The sequence below is a fragment of the Fundulus heteroclitus genome, chromosome 4, assembly GCF_011125445.2.
Source record: "Fundulus heteroclitus isolate FHET01 chromosome 4, MU-UCD_Fhet_4.1, whole genome shotgun sequence".
NCBI lineage: Eukaryota > Metazoa > Chordata > Actinopteri > Cyprinodontiformes > Fundulidae > Fundulus > Fundulus heteroclitus.
Genome location: NC_046364.1, coordinates 593,323 through 610,358, shown reverse-complemented (window position 1 = coordinate 610,358; position 17,036 = coordinate 593,323). Strand labels below are relative to the sequence as shown.

The window sequence follows — 17,036 nt, the reverse complement described above, 5'->3', positions numbered from 1 at the left end:
TTAACGAGCAGTGAGATCCTAACGAGCAGTCAGATCTTAACGAGCTGCGATTAGTTAACGAGCTGCGATTAGTTAACAAGCTGCGATCGGTTAACGAGCTGCGATCGGTTAACGAGCTGTGATCGGTTAACGAGCTGTAATCAGTTAACGAGCTGTGAGATCTAAATGAACAGTCAGATCTTAATGAGCTGTGATCGGTTAACGAGCTGTGATCGGTTAACGAGTAGTGAGATCTAAACGAACGATAAGTTAACGAATGGTAAGATCTAAACGAACAGTGATTAGTTAACGAGCAGTGAGATCCTAACGAGCAGTCAGATCTTAACGAGCTGCGATTAGTTAACGAGCTGCGATTAGTTAACAAGCTGCGATCGGTTAACGAGCTGCGATCAGTTAACGAGCTGCGATCGGTTAACGAACTGTGATCGGTTAACAAGCTGTGATCGGTTAACGAGTAGTGAGATCTAAACGAACAGTGAGATCTAAACGAACAGTGAGACCTTAACGAGCTGCGGTTAGATAACGAGCTGCGATCGGTTAACGAGCTGTGATCGGTTAACGAGCTGTGATCGGTTAACGAGCTGTGATCGGTTAACGAGCTGTGATCGGTTAACGAGTAGTGAGATCTAAACGAACAGTGAGATCTAAACGAACAGTGAGACCTTAACGAGCTGCGGTTAGATAACGAGCTGTGATCGGTTAACGAGCTGTGATCGGTTAACGAGCTGTGATCGGTTAACGAGCTGTGATCGGTTAACGAGCTGTGATCGGTTAACGAGTAGTGAGATCTAAACGAACAGTGATTAGTCAACAAGCTGGGAGAGCTTAACGAGCAGTCAGATCTTAACGAGCTGCGATTAGTTAACGAGTTAGGATTCCACATTTAAATGTCTAGATTTTTTAGGTACATTTTAGGCTATTTTCAAGGTTCAAATAATAATAAACGTTATGTTTGATGTTTCTGCTACCAGCTGAATAAAAGTGGCGCAGCGCCCCCTGCTGTGTAGCTGATTAATAGTTGTAGGAACAATCGGAACCAAGTTCTGATGCAGCTGCCGTAGAACAAACTGAACAGAACCCGCCGCAGCAGACCGAGCCGGGTCAGCCGTTACCTCTGTGATCATCTTTCCCCGGGTCTTGGTCCGCTCACGGTGGATGGCTCGTTTGCGTTTGATGGCGAGGACCCGTTCTCGGTTGGTGCGGTATTCCAGGGCGAACTCGCTGATGATCCGACAGAAGTTGGTGACCTTGATGTCGCGGACGGAGAAGGACGGCTGACCCAGGAACAGCAGGAAGGAGTGGAACCTGCAGGAGGAGCAGTTAGTCCACACGCCTCCTCTGAGTGTGGCCGACCACAAGGTGGTCCAGGTGTTACCTGTTGATGACCCTCCTGTGGACCACCTTCAGAATCTTGATCCTCTGCGTGCAGTCCTTCAGGAACTCCGTCATCTTGTTCTTCAGCACCGCCTTGGTTTCATGCTTGGCCACCACCTTCAGGTTGTCCCATGATGCTTTGCAGCGTCTCTCCAGCTGGAACAGGTTCTCCGCCAGCAGGTCGAAGTCCACCTGAGACAAAAGAGATGAGGATGGGGACAGAGGGTGATGGGGACAGGTGAGGATGAGGACAGGTGAGGATGAGGACAGGTGGGGACAGGTGAGGACAAGGACAGGTGAGTGTGTCACCAGGTAAGGAGAGGTGAGGACGAGGACAGGTGAGGGTGGGGACAGGTGAGTGTGTGACCAGGTAAGGACAGGTGAGGGCGAGGACAGGTGGGGATGTGACCAGGTGAGAACAGGTGAGGGCGAGGACAGCCCAGAGGGACACCAGAGACATACTTTAGCAGATCGGGTGATGGCAGGGATCTCTGTGTAGACGTCGGTGGATTCTGGGTAATTCTCCGTCACCAGACTGCAGGTGTGGTGCAGCAGAGACTGACGATGGACTGTGTCCTTCACCTCCACCACCTTCTCCAGGTAACTCAGCTCGAAGCCCTTCGCCTGCAACAGATGAAGACCAGAACTCCTGACCTGTTCCATCAGAACCAGCAGCGTCTCCTATCGGACCTCCTGCGGTCGTGTAAGCGGTGCTTCTTACGTTGGTGCTGTTGAGGAAGTTTCCGATGGCGAGCAGCGTGGCGAGGATTCTCCTGAAGGTCTGATTGGACGCCAGCTGCTCCATGCCCAGCTTCAGGTCAAAGAGCGGCTCTGCGATCTCCTGCAGGGGGCGACACAGAGCCAGCAGAGCAGGGATTTCTACATGGAGCCAATTCGGCATCATCAAGTCATTAAAGGGCCGTTTGCTCCTGATGATACTTTGGATTTCAGACTTTCATTTTTAGGTCACAAAGAAATATAAAAATAATGAACAGTAACAAAAGTAGCACCTTAGGCCCAGTTTATACAGTTTATCTGCATTAAAGTTGATACTGGGGTGAGTTAACCTTTAAACTCATCATTCTGCATCACTTCTTCTGTTTTTGGACATTTCGGGGTTGTTTTAATGTGGGAACACTGACATCTAGTGGCAGGATGCTGTTACTACACAGTAAAAAAAGTCAACTTTCTCTACAGGAGGCTCAGTTTTAGCCACTTTATGCACTTTAAAAGGATATATGCCTCTACTGTATCACATGATATGCCTGTTCTGGCTCTTAAGGGCCGGATAAAATCACCCTGACGGACCGGATTCGGCCCGCAGGCCGTGAGTTTGACACGTGCTGTAGAGCAACCTGCCAAACTCCATGATGGTCACATCAGATTATGGTTCTGTCCCAACAGCTCCATCCTGAAGCTGCAACACCTCACAGAGAATCACACCTGCGTGACTTTATGGACCTGCAGAGAGCGCCGAGTCGGACCCGTGGTTAAAGGAACAGAACCTTCACCTTCTCCTGGACCTCGTAGTTCAGTTTGAAGGCCCAGAGCTGCAGACGGGCGTTCAGGGCACTGATGGAGGCCAACGTCAGCAGGAACTGCTCGGCTGTTCCCAGGGGGACGTCAGGATTGGTCAGCTGGGCCTCCTGGATCTTCTGCTTCTCCTCATCAGTAGGAACCATGGTGAGGATCTTCTGCTCGGGACAGACAGAGAGAAGCTGTGAAGGTCCGGCTCAGACGGACCAATCGGCACACAGGAAGCCCCCGGTACCTCGATGCCCTCCTTGCTGATGGCGAACTCATCAAAGCTGAGGATGGCGCTCTTGATGACGTGGACGGCGGGCAGGACGGTCAAACCGATGTTGATGGCGTTGCTCCTCTTTGGGTCCAGAACCAGAATCTCAGACTTTTTGGTCTCTGGTCCTTTCTGCAGAGAAACGAGCCGTTAGAGACATGAAGGAGACAGAACCAAGACAACTAACCGCCAAACCGGACCCTGACGGACCCGCAGGGCCAAACCGGACCCAGAGGGCCGAACCGGACCCGCCATCAGAACTGGTGCTGTGAGGGTTTTTTAGAAACATTAATAATGAAACAACGCTGCTGGTGATCCAGAACTTTTCCCACATGAACAGAATGATTTCAGCAGATGTGATGACCCGACTGATCAGGAGCTGGTACCTGGCGGGTTGCCGGTTCAAACCCTGCCCTAACAGTCTCTGTCACCCTCTCTGCCTGCTGCTGGTCAGAGGGTCCAGTGGTTCTGTCAGTGCGGCTGTACCAGAAGAGAACATTGTCCATTTATGGTGGACACGTCTCCCTGACAGACGGACCTGTGGGCGTCAGCTGAGGAGAACCTGGACCTTCCCTAACTCTGCCGTCTTTACATCCTCTCATGTGAACTTTATCCACAGAGAGGATGACCAGTGAAAGGTTTCCTGACGCTCTAACCCAGGAGTGACACTGCTGGGTTCCCTGGACGGACCCTAAATCTCAACATTACAGTAGACTGAAGATCCCAGAGCAGCCAGCTGACCAGAGGACGGAGACGTTCTCATCCTGGTCAGAGAGGAACGTTGGTCTGATAGGCCTCTGGTTCTTCCCCACCAGGACTGTGTGAGGACAATCAGAGCGCTAACGAGCTGTTAGGCTGATGGTCCTCTTTTGCACGGAGTCCCTGTTTAACTCATTGACTCTGCGTCGGCCACAGGAGCAGCAGAGTAACGGACCGCCAGCAGCTCATGTGGGATGAAGAACTTCATGTGTGGCAGAATGGACTAAAACACAGAACGCATTAAACGAGTCCTGGTAATCGACACCTGAGCAGGTGGTTACCTTGGCAACAGGCAGCTCCTTGCTCTTGGACTCGAACAGGTGCTCCAGGCGGGACGTGTCCACCTCCACCTTGTCCAGGGACGCCCACACCGTCCCCCGACCGAAGCGGCACTTCTGGGGACTCTCTGGCTGCTTGAGCTCCTTCCAGAACAGCTTCACCGTCTTCTTCTTCTTCATGGGTCCTGAGGACAAGCCGGGCGAACGAGGAGAGCCCAGGGGAGGGGGAGGGGGGGGAGGGATCCCACCTCCTGGAGGGGGCGGAGGAGGAGGAGGAGGAGGAGGAGGAGCACCCAGGAGAGGAGGAGGAGGGGGAGGAGGGGGCACAGCCCCGCCCGGCAGAGGAGGAGGAGGAGGGACAGCTGAGAGACGGGAGGAGGAAGAGGTGGAGTCAAAGGTGTCCATGTCCAGGACATCGATGTCCTCCTCGTCCAGCAGGTCGGAGAAGTCCAGGTCTTTGATGCGCAGGTCGGACCCGCTGGGCTGCAGCTGGTCCCAGGCGTCGGCCGGACCCAGAGAGGCCATCTTCTCCAGGCGGCGCCGGCCAGGAGTCTCCTGCTCCACGCTGCTCTGCTTCTGGACCCAACGGTTCTGATGGGAGACAGAGACACAGTTAAACGGGTTCCTGGGCCGCGAGGAGCAGAACCCTGAGAGCAACGGGAGAACATTCAGGTTCCACTCATCCAGTCAGTTCTGCTGCTACGCTGGTTCTGGTTGGTTCTGGTGGTACCAACTAGAGACCAATCACCAGCTGGACATAAAGTCCGGTCCGTCATTTTACGGAACCAGGTTCTGGCCCTGAAGGCCTCGTTATCTCGCAGCTGATTGGCTGGTTTGCTCGGACCTTCTGCTCCTCGGCCAGCCGGGCCCGGGCCGCCCGGGTCGAGCCTTCCAGACCCTCCAGCTCCTCCCTGCGGGTGGCGCCGCCCTCCTGGTCGCCGGCGGCGGACTCCACTGAGCACGCTCCGAAGTTAGACACCGACTCCGAGAGGCGGCCGCGGCGTTCTTCACCTGGGAGGAGAGAAAACGAGCGTCACTCTGGTTCTGAAGGTCCGACTGCAGGACGGTCGGTTCTGGTCTCCTGAAAGAAGTCGCTGCAGCCTGGAAGCATGAGCGCCCTCACCAGCCGGGAAGCTCTTCTCTTCTTCTTCGGTGGTGTCCGGCGCAGCACCAGTCGGGCTCAGAGGCACTGCGGCAGAGGAGTTGGAGTACATCATATCCAGCAGAAACATCTTATCGTCAGACAGCATGCTGCACGGCCGCCGCCCAGGAACCGCTGCAAACACGCCGGTTCACACCGCATCACACAGGGTTAGGCTAGCAGCACGCACATCCCATAATGCATCACTGCAAACGACTCCTGCACAGCAATCAATGCACGACTTCCTCAGCATCCAGGTTAGGAAAAGCAACCATTAATTTACTTTGAAATGTTCTAACGGCTTTCTGGACAGGTGTACCTGGACAGGTGTGGCTGCAGCACCACATCATTAACACAGAAACTGACTTTAAATGTGTTAAACAAGGTGTAGTTGGTGAAATCCAGCGATACATTAATAATCATAACATTATGGTCCATCTGTCGGGTTCCTGCGTTGTTCTCACCAAGTAAAAACTCTTCAGAACCAATCTCAGCCCAAAATGCTGATCTGCACCATGTGATCTACTTCCAGTATTTATCGCCGGTTATTTTAACCGTGAGCTGCAGAAAATATTACAGGTAAAGTTCTCCCTCTGCTTTGGCTGCTATGCCAGCCTCAGGTAGGAGAGACCCATCCAAGATGGCGGCGACGCAGGATGGGCTCCAGCATGTAATGAGGCGTCTAGGTATATTAAAGTCTGTGGGGGTTACTGCATGCTGCAGGGGGTTGTGGGTACTGTAGTTTTTTACCTGGGTCGTTCCTGGAGTCTGCGGCGGAGTCCAGGGGGCCGGAAACCGAAGCTGAACAGAATTAAACTGGATTAGCTGCAACATTCAGACACGCCCAGCCTGCAGGACCAGGACCTAAACACCTGAGCTCCTCTGGGTCGGGTCGGACTTACCGGGTCGTCCAGGCGCCGCGCTGCCGCTCGGCTCGTCTGCTGGCTGGGGGCTTGCTGTTATGACATCATCAGAAAGGGACAGCTGTGGTTGGTTGAACTGTTTACTTCTTCTCTTCTTCTCCCATTGAGCGACTGCCAGGCTGCGCAGGAAGGTGCCTCTGTGGGAGGAAGTGACCACCAGGTGAGAACAGGTAAGACCAGGTGAGGCCAGGTGTGACCAGGTGAGGCCATCTAAGACAAGGTGAAACCAGGTGTCGCCAGGTGTTTCTGCCGTCAGACTCAAACAGGTGAGAGTAGCTTTGATAAAATTTCTCGATCAGCTTTCTGTAAAGGAGCTGACGGATCATTCGCTGATGGTCTGGTTCTGGTAAACGTCTCGCTGGGATCTTCGGCTCGTTTGATCCAAACCAACAGAACCGGCTGGTATGGGAGACGTTTGCTGGATCAAAGGTTCTGCTTGGCTGCTGACCCATCTTCTCAGCAGGCATCAGCTTTATCATTTCACCAACATGGTTCAGGCCTTCAACAGTCAGAACCTTCTGGACTTCTGAGGAGAAACGGTTCTGAACGTCCAGAAATCTGAAGCTCCTTTCCTTCAACGAGGAGTTCTGACCTTTGACCCCACTAAAGGCCCAGGAGCTGTTATTAGACGCTGGCTGGAGAACCTACGACTGGATGGAGAAACTGTTGGTTCTGGACATTTACCCGGGTCAGAACCAGCATCACACCAAGCTGAACATTTTAGGAGGAAATCTGGAATAATCCTCAAACTTCAACAGTGATTAGGGAAAAACTAGAAAAGGGTTAAATTAGGTTCAGATTTATTTCTACAGGTCCAGTTCATCACGTCGGTTCTATTGGACCCTCCAGGTTGGTTCTGAGTTGCTGTCTCAGGAACCCAGCAGGTTGCATCCAGTCGTAGACTTTCACTCCTCCTGGATGTGACCCGGTTAAACGTTGAATAACGGTTCTGATGGAAAACACGGCTGAGATACGGAGGTCCAAATGGGCCCGGGTTCTGAACATGTGGACCTCCAGGCTGTGGCAGGGAAGACGGGGACAGAAGAAGAAGACGGCGCGCTCTGATTGGCTAATATGTTCCAGCTGGATCATGTGACCATGTTGGGAAAGGATCTTCTCCCACCTGTCAGCAGAACCATCCAGATCCGTTCTTCACTGCAAACCAAGCCAGAATCAAACCCAACATTCACCCACCAGGACCCGACCCGACCCGCCACCAGCCGGTACCACACCCCGCAGCGCCAGACTGACATCGGTGACCCGGTTCTGCTGGAGGAAGGTTCTGTTGGAGGAAGCCGTCAGTCCCACCGTTTCCCAGCAGGTTCTGAAACACGATTCTGTGACGAGCAGAGATTCTGTTGGACCCGCTCCAGCTGATCCGATCCGCTGAACTGATCTATGCAGAGAAGGTTCTGTTTGATTCCTGAAGAGGTTCTGGAGACATGGGTTTTGCTCCCAGCTGCAGATCTGGGTCTCCTCTGAGGAGGAGGAGCGGTTCTGTGCCTGGTTCTGGTCCAGTTCTGCTGAGCTGCTGGACCCGGCTCCGTTTGTGGCTGCAGCCGTCTCCCAGGAATCACATAGTTCAGATTCTGATCCGCTTTAGGCGTCTCTATTGTTCTGATCGGAACCACAGGGAGACTAGAACCGGGACGCTACAGAACCAGTGAGGCAAGATCCAACAGGACCATCCAGCACCCTGACCCAGTTCTGACCCACTTCCTGAGAACCAGCAGCAGAAATCATTTAGCTTTAGCTCCACCCTCACACAGAACCACACAGAACCACACCGTGCAAGGTCCCAACAGAACCAGCACCCAGCATGCAGCGGGGCTGCAGTACTTACTGGAACTTCCTCAGAACCGGCTTGTTCTGAGACACATCGCAGTCCCCTGGGCTGCAGAGACACAACAGACATCTCACACACGGTCCAGAAGGTTCTGAAGCTTACCGACCAGCAGGAGGTCCACCTGCGGGCTCCTCGTCTCTGAGCCAGCGTCACACGGAACCAGCAGGAGCTCAGCTGCATAAAAGCCCGTCAGAGACCCAAAGAACCCAAAGGAAAGGAACCGCTCTGAGTTGAGCCGCCCAACCTGCTCTGATCCGAGCTTAAAGGACAGAACCAAGACAGCGAGTCCGACCCGCAGCTCATGCTTAGAAACACCGAGGGTTTAATAGAACCCGAACCGGATCTCAGATTACAGACAGAACCTCAGGGTGAATTAGTCCGGTCCAAAAGTTCACTGATTTCAGGATTAATGTAGAAACAGCTGAACTGACCCGAAACCCAGAAACAATCACTGCAGCTCTTTGGGTTTATGCAGCTGAGCACCAGGAGGAGGAAGAGGAGGGGGAGGAAGAGGAGGAGGAGGAAGAGGAGGAGGAGGAGGAAGAGGAGGAGGAAGAGGAGGAGGAGGAGGAAGAGGAGGAGGAGGAGGAGGAAGAGGAGGAGCAGTACTCACCAGAGGACTTCCTCGGCCTCCACTGAGCTGGTGGAGGAAGGAGGGAGCAGACGGACAGAGGAGGGAGAAAGGAGAAGAAAGAGGAGGAGAAACGGTTAAAAACACGCTGATGGAGAGACGGGCGAGAGACGTGATGTCAGAGACGCAGCGACGTGATTGGACGATCTGCAGCTGGAGGCGGGTTCACTTCCTGCCTGGAAAACATCTCAACTGTTACCGTTTTTAACCGACTGCTTCTGCAAACACTGTTTACTAATAATAATAAAGATAAATTCATACCCAGATTTTACAGACCGTCCAGTAATAATAAAAAATTTATGATGAACAATTAAGATTTAAAATTAAAATATAGTGCTGTATTTATCCAGAATTTATCCAGATGAAACCTACAAACACTAAATGAAATATTAACAGAATATGATAAAAAAATATAGACAAAAGACCGAACTGAAACAGTCTATGGAGATAACGAGCACATCGTTAACGAGCACATCGTTAACGAGACGGTCCAGAGTTTAACCACACAGGATTTTAAAGGGAAGTCAGAAATAATCCTGAAAGCATGAAGAAAGATGGAAAATACCAGAAATTAACAAGATTAACGAGATTCTGGGGGTTCAGAAATAAGACAGGAAATTAACTGGATATGATTACAGCTCGTTTAAAATATCTGATTGGATGATGCAATGAAGCAGGGTTCACTTTAAATCTTTCTAGAGTTCAAATCTCACAAGATACAGAAGCAGTCCAGAGATAGAATCAGGATTATCACCAGAATAAACCACATATGGAGTCAATATAATTTGACTAAAAGAAATTAAAGTTTTATCCAGAAGGCATCAAAATCAGATTACAAGAAGATCCCAGAGACATCAAGAAAGGAACCGGATTTAGACTCAAGTGCACAAAATGTACCAAACACCTAATTTCAAGAAACAACAGGAGAAAACACAATCCAGAGAAAAGACAAAGGGGAGAAAGTGTCAGATACGTTTAGGAGAGAAAGGTCAAAATGGGAGCGACCAGAACCAGAACCAGAACAGAAAGGATCCAGAAATGATAAATCAAGAAAATGCATAATTGGCCAGGATTGCTCCAGAGCGAATAAGGAGCGGATCATCAGATAAATAAAATCGGCTGACGTCTCCAGTCTGGTTCTGGAGGCTGAAAGCTGCAGCAGGAGAACCGGCCTGGACTCCAGTCACAGCACCTCCATAAACCAGCAGACACAAACGTGGCGAAGGCCAAGCGTGAAGATCAGTTTACCCACTTTGGACGAGGTTTGGGCTCCGGTCGGCTGCCGGGCTGCTCCGGGTTCTGCTCCGGGTTCTGCTCCGGGTTCTGCTCCGGGTTCTGCTGCGGGTTCTGCTCCGGGTTCTGCTCCGGGTTCTGCTCCGGGTTCTCCTGATGCGAGAGGTCCGATGGAGACGAGCTGCAGCACACAGAGGCAGAGAGTGAGCCAAGCACAGAAAGACAATGACGGCCCGGTTAAATACAGTTTAAATACAGATTCCAAAGGTTTGTTCACATTTGAGCCCAAACATCATAAAATATAACGATCCAGAGTGAAAGCATGTCTGAGCGCCTCTCAGTCCAGACACCAATGTCCTTATCTGGTCTAGAAGATAAAGCCTTTGCTCTCTAGCGCCCCCCTCAGGACCTCCTACTGTGGCTGCACTGTGCTGATCAGCCTGCAGGGGGCAGTGTTTACAGACCTGCAGCCGGACGGAGGCTCCTCCGAGATGGAGCTGGATTTGGAGAAGAGCCGGGACTTCCTGCTCAGACCCAGAGCTGACAGGTGATGGCTGAGGAAAGAGCGACTCCTAGTGGTCGACAGGTGCCACAGCAGGAGACGGAGAGGACAGAGGGGACAGAGAGGGAAGCGTCGGTGATTAAAACTGAGACAGTGGACCAAGAGACACCAGCAGAGTGAGGAGAACCAGATCCCAGGTCAGTAGTCACAGGAAGGATTCACAGGTATGAAGGTTCAGGTGTTCCAGGTGTGTTCCTGGTCTGGACTCCACAGCGGTCAGGAATATCTGAATTCATTCTGGAAAATAACTAAAGCTGATTTACTGTCAACAGATCATGACCGTTCACTGGTTTAACCCAAAGAGGAAAATGCCTTAAAGGGGACATCATGCTTTTAACTTTTCACACTGAAATCCTCCAGTTTCCTCGTCTACCTAAAGCGAAACGTTTGTTCTGAGTTCCTCGTCTATTTAGCCACGTTCCTCCGTTTTATTCCTTTATTCTGAGGAGCGTCTGACAGCGACTCGTTTTGGTGCTGTCTCTTTAAATCTAAAGGCGCTTCATGCCCCGCCCCCTGCAGGTCAGAGCGTTCCACCCCGTTCGGCCATTTTTGTAGTCTGCTGGGGGGCGAACGACTGATCCACTTGTAGCTTCAGCTGCTTTTAGCCTGGACTACAAATCCCTCAGAGATAAAAATGGCCGCTCAACTGGACAGGTGGGGGGGGGGGGGGGGGGGGGGGGGGGGTTAATGTTAAGGTTTAGCAGCTCTGCAGCAAATACTCTGAGCAACCAGAACCTAAAGATCTCTGCAGCTCCTGGACAGACTAGTTCCACCGGTTCTGCTCTCCTGGAGGCTCCAGAACCAGAACCAGGTGGATTTATGGGCTAAGCGTGGATTCTGCGGGCCACGCCTTTAAATAAGCGGCGCCGTGATCCGGTAACGGACGATGGCGAGGCCTGCGTCCTCACAGGACCGGCTCCTGTCCAGGCTGCTCCCTGTGAGGACATGAAGGCGCTGAGGTCCGGTTAAAGCTGCCGACTGAACTACAGGAAGTCGGCCTCCCAACACAACAACGGGCCAAACTGGGCCCGGTGCACACAGAACCAGAACCACAGGAAACAAAACCAGCAGAGACTTACAGCCAACCGCACCGAGGTGCAGGAAGAACCAAACGGAGGAACGCCAGCGGTTCTGGGGACTTACGGGCTGGGCGGGGTCTGGGTCTCCGGTTCTGGGGACGGGTCGGCGCCGGCGGCCGCGTGGGGGGGCAGAGGAGAGCTCTTCCTGGACCCGGACGGGCTGGAGGCGGCGCTGCCGGGCTCGGAGGACAGCGGCGAGGAGACGGTGCTGTCGAGCGTGGGCGTGCCGCACGGCGTGGATATGGTGGAGGACGGGGAGAGGACGGGCGAGGCGGTGGGCGAGGAGGACAGCAGGTCCGGGAGGTTCTGATTGGACGAGCGGCGGCTCCGCCTCCCCTCCTGGTCGCCGGCGGCCATCTTCCTTCTCTCCTTACGGCGGTGGGAGGTGGAGTCATCGATGTCGCCGTCCTCGTGCCGCAGAGCCGTCTGTGGAGAGAGGAAGACGCTGCGGTCAGCAGGTGGCGCCACAGAGCAGAACCAGAACCAGAACCAGAACCAGAACGGGCGGACCGGACCTCGTAGGTGGAGAACTGGGCCTTCAGGTCCGGCTCCGTCGCCTTGTTGCTCATGTGTTTACGGATGATGGCCTCCATGCCCAGCCGCTCCAGACAGTCCGTCACGTCGTAGAAGGAGTCCTGGTCGGGCAGCACCGCCAGAGTCTGGACCAGAACCCGAGCAGAACCCGAGCAGAACACACGCAGCAGGTTACCGGACCACAACGTCTAACGGCTCGTCCAGATTCTGACTCTGGAAAGCCGCCAGTCACACATTTAGAGTCCAAACGGACCCGGACTAACAGCCAGACACAGGCGGTTCTGGCGGTTCTGAAGCTGCACTACTGGGTCGCTGCTGGGTTTACAGGTTCTGCTGCAGCACGCCTTCTAACTCCAGAACACCTGACCCAGTTACAGCTGCTTTAAGACCGATCCGTAGTTCTCTAAGCGTACCAGAACCAGGTCCAAACTTAATTCTTCCCTTCAGAACTATTTTTAAATTAGTGACTTTACGGCAGTTTTATCTTAAATGTGTTTAATTTCCTTTTCGGCGCCGTGTTGCTGTTTTTACTCTTATTCCAGCACCGGTTCTCTGCGAGGAGCTTAAAGAACTTTCTAAACAGGAACTTTTATAAAGTCTTTTTGGGTTCTGGTTCTGAACAGCAGAACCGACTGCGGTGGAGAGTAAAACGCTCAGACATCACATTTCATATCAGTGTCTGGATGTCCAGATCGCTGCGGTTCTGATTCCCATCCGGGTCGGCTGACTCTGTATGGGTTCTGATCAGAACTCCTGCAGAATAACTTCAGGTGCGTCGCTGCTCCAACACACCTGAGCGGCCTGATCACAGGTAACGAGTTCAGACATTTTAACTCCTCACTAACGACACGTCCTGCTTCCTCCATCATCATCTCTGCTCCCCAGAAGCCAAGGACCACAGGACTTAATGACTTTAGTCCTGTCGCTCTGACCTCTGTGGTCATGAAGTCCTTTGAGCTCCTGGTGCTTTCACACCTTAAAGAAATCACCGACCCCCCCCCCCCCCTGGACCCCCTACAGTTTGCCTACAGAGCCAACAGGTCTGCAGACGACGCTGTCATCCTGGCCCTTCACCACATCCTCCATCACCTGGACTCTGCAGGAACCTACGCCAGGATCCTGTTTGTGGATTTTTCAGCTCTGCCTTCAACACCATCGTCCCAGCTCTGCTTCAGGAGAAGCTCTCCCAGCTGAATGTGCCTGACCTCACGCTACAACAACAGCTTCTTCCATCTGCTACCAGCCTGATGAACAAGGCCCAGAGCCGCCTGTGACCTTTGACCCTGCCTCTCTCCCCGTTCAGGACTACAAGCTTCTGCTTCACCTGGTTCAGGTACGCTGTTCATCTAAACGGCAGCTGTAGAGAACCGGACCAGAACCGGACCAGAACCGGACCAGAGCGCCTCTGCTTCTACTCATCCACTACAGGTACATCGAGGCAGAACGTGTAAAAGGGCGACCCGGTACCGGTTCTGTTTAACGCATCGGTTCTGGTTCTGGTACCTTGTTGATGAGCGTCATGGTGAACATGAGCAGCTCGGTGTCGGCGCCGTTCTTCTCCTCCAGAACCTCCACGATGTTGGTCCAGGGCAGCACACCTGCAACGCAGCAGACGTTACCTGGTGTCCACGGCAACGGGCCTGAGCACCTGGAGACGGGCCGGTCCCGTGGGCCAATAGGCCGTGGGCGTGCGTACCCCTCTGCGAGTCGACCCGGCTGACGGCGCCGATCAGACGGGGGCTGTTGGACTCGGCGTACTCCACGAAGACGATGAGCAGCTTCAGCGCCGTTTTGGCCAGCAGGCGAGACTGAAGAGAGACGAGCAGAGGAGAGGTTCTGACCCGGTTCTGACCAGCAGGGGGCGCCGCAGCTCTGCTCATCCACTAGCAGCTTAGGCTGGGTTCTGCCTCAGTGATAGGAGTGAAGCGACCGGTTCTGGTTGGGCCCGGTTGTGTGGGTCGGACTCACCGGGCTCCCGGTCAGCGTGTAGAGCCACTGGACCGTCTCGTTGTGGCTTATCACGCCGTTCATGCCGTCCACAAACAGCATGATCTGACTGAGAGCTGCAGACACAGAGCAGGGACGTGAGTCCAGAACCAGAACCGAGCCTGAGGCGGCCCGGTTCTGGCAGCAGGCGGTTCCTGAGCGGCTCACCTCTCAGGATGTAGGTCTGGTAGTTGTGGTCGGCTTCTGCTCCGACTTTGATGAAACAGGTCAGGCCTTCAGACGCCACGAACTCTGGGACCAGATCCTTATCGTCCTGCAGACAGAACCCGGTCAGAACCAGGATACCCGCTGCCTTCAGAACATTAACTGCTGACAGACTGCATCCAGAACCAGCCACCGCTGTGCTGAGGAGAAGCTCTGAGGAACTCTCCATGCTTCAGCTGTGAGAAGCTCCCGGGCTGCAGGAACCAAATCACGGGTTTCTACTAGAGTTGGACCTGTGGGACCCGCCTCGGCCCAAACAGAACCTCCATCTGATCCACGGTCATCTCCAGAACCTGCAGCCGTTAAGGCGAGGCTGTGGAGCAGCCTCTGGTCCTGCTGCAGTCTGGGTCTGTAGGACAGGCGATGGACCAGAACCTTCTGCTGATGAGAGCTTCTCGCAGCTAAAACATGAAGATCCGTCTTTTCTCCTTTAAATCCCCTGATGAACGGGACGACGCCCTGCAGGGAAACATCTGCAGAACATCTGCAGAGAAGATCCCAGAAGCACCAGGTCTGCTCTAACGACTTTGTGACGGACATGTTGGAGCTGCTGGGTTGTCTCTGTGGAGCTGAGATGTCTGCAGATGTTCAGCAGAGGAACCACCTGGAAGCTTCACTGCTGGTGGAGGTGCTGGACCATGGGACTTACCTGGAAGAGCTGTTTGAGAGAGAACAGACAGCGCCTGAGCTCCGGACCTTTGGAGTTGTACAGCCTCTCTGAAACACAAGACACAGGAAGTGACATCACAGAGTCCTCATGGCGCCGCCATCAGCGCTGAGCTCAGTATCTCCATGAGGTTCACCCTGAGGAGCATCGCAGCGTCATCAGCATAAAGCGGTTTAAACTGAACCAGAACTGCTTCCTGGTTCTTCTGAAACGGACCGGGTGATGGAGCTGAAGTGCGGCCATGTTGGTCAGGTAAGGGACCGGCATCACAGCGTTCAAAGACGGTAACGTCCTGGAACCCAAGCAGAACTGGAGCTACAGCTTCAGGAAGGACAGCAGGCGACTGAGGATGTGTTCAGTTCAGATCCGGTTCAGTGAAACGACTGGAACCACAGAGTCAGACTGAAGGAACTCTTAAAAGCTTCTGAGCGCAGACGAGCCGTTCCAGCAGCCAACGACCCGACAACTGGACAGAGGCGACGCTTTGGAGCCGCAGCGCCGGCAGATTCTAAACCCACTTCCTCTTTCATTGATAAGTCATTATTTCAGGAGTTTGAAGTGAATCACTGGTTCAGAGCCAGAGTCAGTGAGTCAGTGAGTCAGTGAGTCAGTGAGTCAGTGGAAACCCAGCAGGTTGCATCAAGTCTCTCCAAGCAGCATTCACTCCTCCTGAAAGAGCGTAGAGCCACAGTGGACAGTCGTCTGCATTGTTGATGGCTTTGCAGCAATCCCTCATACTGAGCATGCATGAAGCGACAGTGGAGAGGAAAACTCCCCTTTAACAGGGAGGAGAACCTCCAGCAGAACCAGAACCAGGCTCATCTGCCTCCACCCACTGGGGCTTAGAACGGTGAGGCTGTGTTCTTGGCGTTTGTTCTGCAGCAAACAGGGTGTTGGTCCGGCTTAACGCTGCACCACCAGCAGGAAGGTTCCTGAGAAACCCGGCGGCTTCGGTTCTGCTGCAGAGCAGGCGGAGACATGCTGAGGAACCAGCGCTGCTCCCAGCTGATGATGAAACGGCTCAGAGCTGCAAACACACCAACGAGCGTCGACATGCAGAGAGGCGGCTCACATGAACCCGGGTTCTGCTGCAGGCCAACATGATCCTGGGTTCTGCTGCAGGCCAACATGATCCTGGGTTCTGCTGCAGGCCAACATGATCCTGGGTTCTGCTGCTGGCCAACATGAACCCGGGTTCTGCTGCAGACCACCATGAAGCCGGGTTCTGCTGCAGGCTAACATGAACCCAGGTTCTGCTGCTGACCAACATGAACCCGGGTTCTGCTGCTGCAGACCAACATGAACCCGGGTTCTGCTGCAGGCCAACATGAACCCGGGTTCTGCTGCAGACCAACATGAACCCGGGTTCTGCTGCAGGCCAACATGAACCCGGGTTCTGCTGCTGCAGGCCAACATGAACCCGGGTTCTGCTGCAGACCAACATGAACCGGGTTCTGCTGCTGCAGGCCACAATGAACCTGGGTTCTGCTGCAGGCCACCATGAACCCGGGTTCTGCTGCAGACCAACATGAACCCGGGTTCTGCTGCTGCAGACCAACATGAACCCGGGTTCTGCTGCAGACCAACATGAACCCGGGTTCTGCTGCTGCAGACCAACATGAACCCGGGTTCTGCTGCAGACCAACATGAACCCGGGTTCTGCTGCAGGCCAACATGAACCCGGGTTCTGCTGCTGCAGACCAACATGAACCCGGGTTCTGCTGCAGACCAACATGAACCCGGGTTCTGCTGCAGGCCGCCATGATCCCGGGTTCTGCTGCAGACCAACATGTTCTGCTGCTCTGGCTGGAGGAGTCCAAACCCAGCAGGACGGTGACTCGCTGCCAGAACCATCCCACAGCAGTAATGAAGCCAAGGCGAGGCCTGGGTCGGGTTCTGGACCGTGGTGTCGCTGTTTCTCAGCGTATCTGGGCCAAACCCAGCAGAACTGCAGCGGCGCCGTCACTCGGCACCAGAGGAGGACGCTGCTGACATCATCGGCT

At 53.7% G+C, this 17,036-nt stretch overlaps 1 protein-coding gene across 5 annotated transcripts in view; it reads right to left on the bottom strand.

Annotated features, from left to right (window-relative positions):
• The window catches only part of fhod1 (formin homology 2 domain containing 1), a 30,789-nt gene that overhangs the window by 5,668 nt on the left and 8,085 nt on the right, over positions 1-17,036 (bottom strand). Inside the window, exons 4-25 of one of the 5 annotated variants that reach the window (XM_036135778.1) lie at positions 15,016-15,083; positions 14,310-14,415; positions 14,124-14,218; positions 13,852-13,963; positions 13,659-13,753; positions 12,137-12,280; positions 11,686-12,047; positions 10,445-10,552; positions 10,000-10,161; positions 8,730-8,756; positions 8,114-8,164; positions 6,250-6,407; positions 6,098-6,148; positions 5,330-5,482; positions 5,051-5,217; positions 4,210-4,797; positions 3,146-3,301; positions 2,886-3,068; positions 2,096-2,215; positions 1,837-1,998; positions 1,376-1,566; positions 1,113-1,305 (exon numbers count right to left, since the gene is read on the bottom strand). In XM_036135778.1, the coding sequence (XP_035991671.1) occupies positions 1,113-1,305; positions 1,376-1,566; positions 1,837-1,998; positions 2,096-2,215; positions 2,886-3,068; positions 3,146-3,301; positions 4,210-4,797; positions 5,051-5,217; positions 5,330-5,482; positions 6,098-6,148; positions 6,250-6,407; positions 8,114-8,164; positions 8,730-8,756; positions 10,000-10,161; positions 10,445-10,552; positions 11,686-12,047; positions 12,137-12,280; positions 13,659-13,753; positions 13,852-13,963; positions 14,124-14,218; positions 14,310-14,415; positions 15,016-15,083 (3,452 nt within the window). The remainder of the gene's footprint in view (positions 1-1,112; positions 1,306-1,375; positions 1,567-1,836; positions 1,999-2,095; positions 2,216-2,885; positions 3,069-3,145; positions 3,302-4,209; positions 4,798-5,050; positions 5,218-5,329; positions 5,483-6,097; positions 6,149-6,249; positions 6,408-8,113; positions 8,165-8,729; positions 8,757-9,999; positions 10,162-10,444; positions 10,553-11,685; positions 12,048-12,136; positions 12,281-13,658; positions 13,754-13,851; positions 13,964-14,123; positions 14,219-14,309; positions 14,416-15,015; positions 15,084-17,036) is intronic. The other 4 variants (XM_036135781.1, XM_036135779.1, XM_036135782.1 and 1 more) reach the window with 4 other exon arrangements.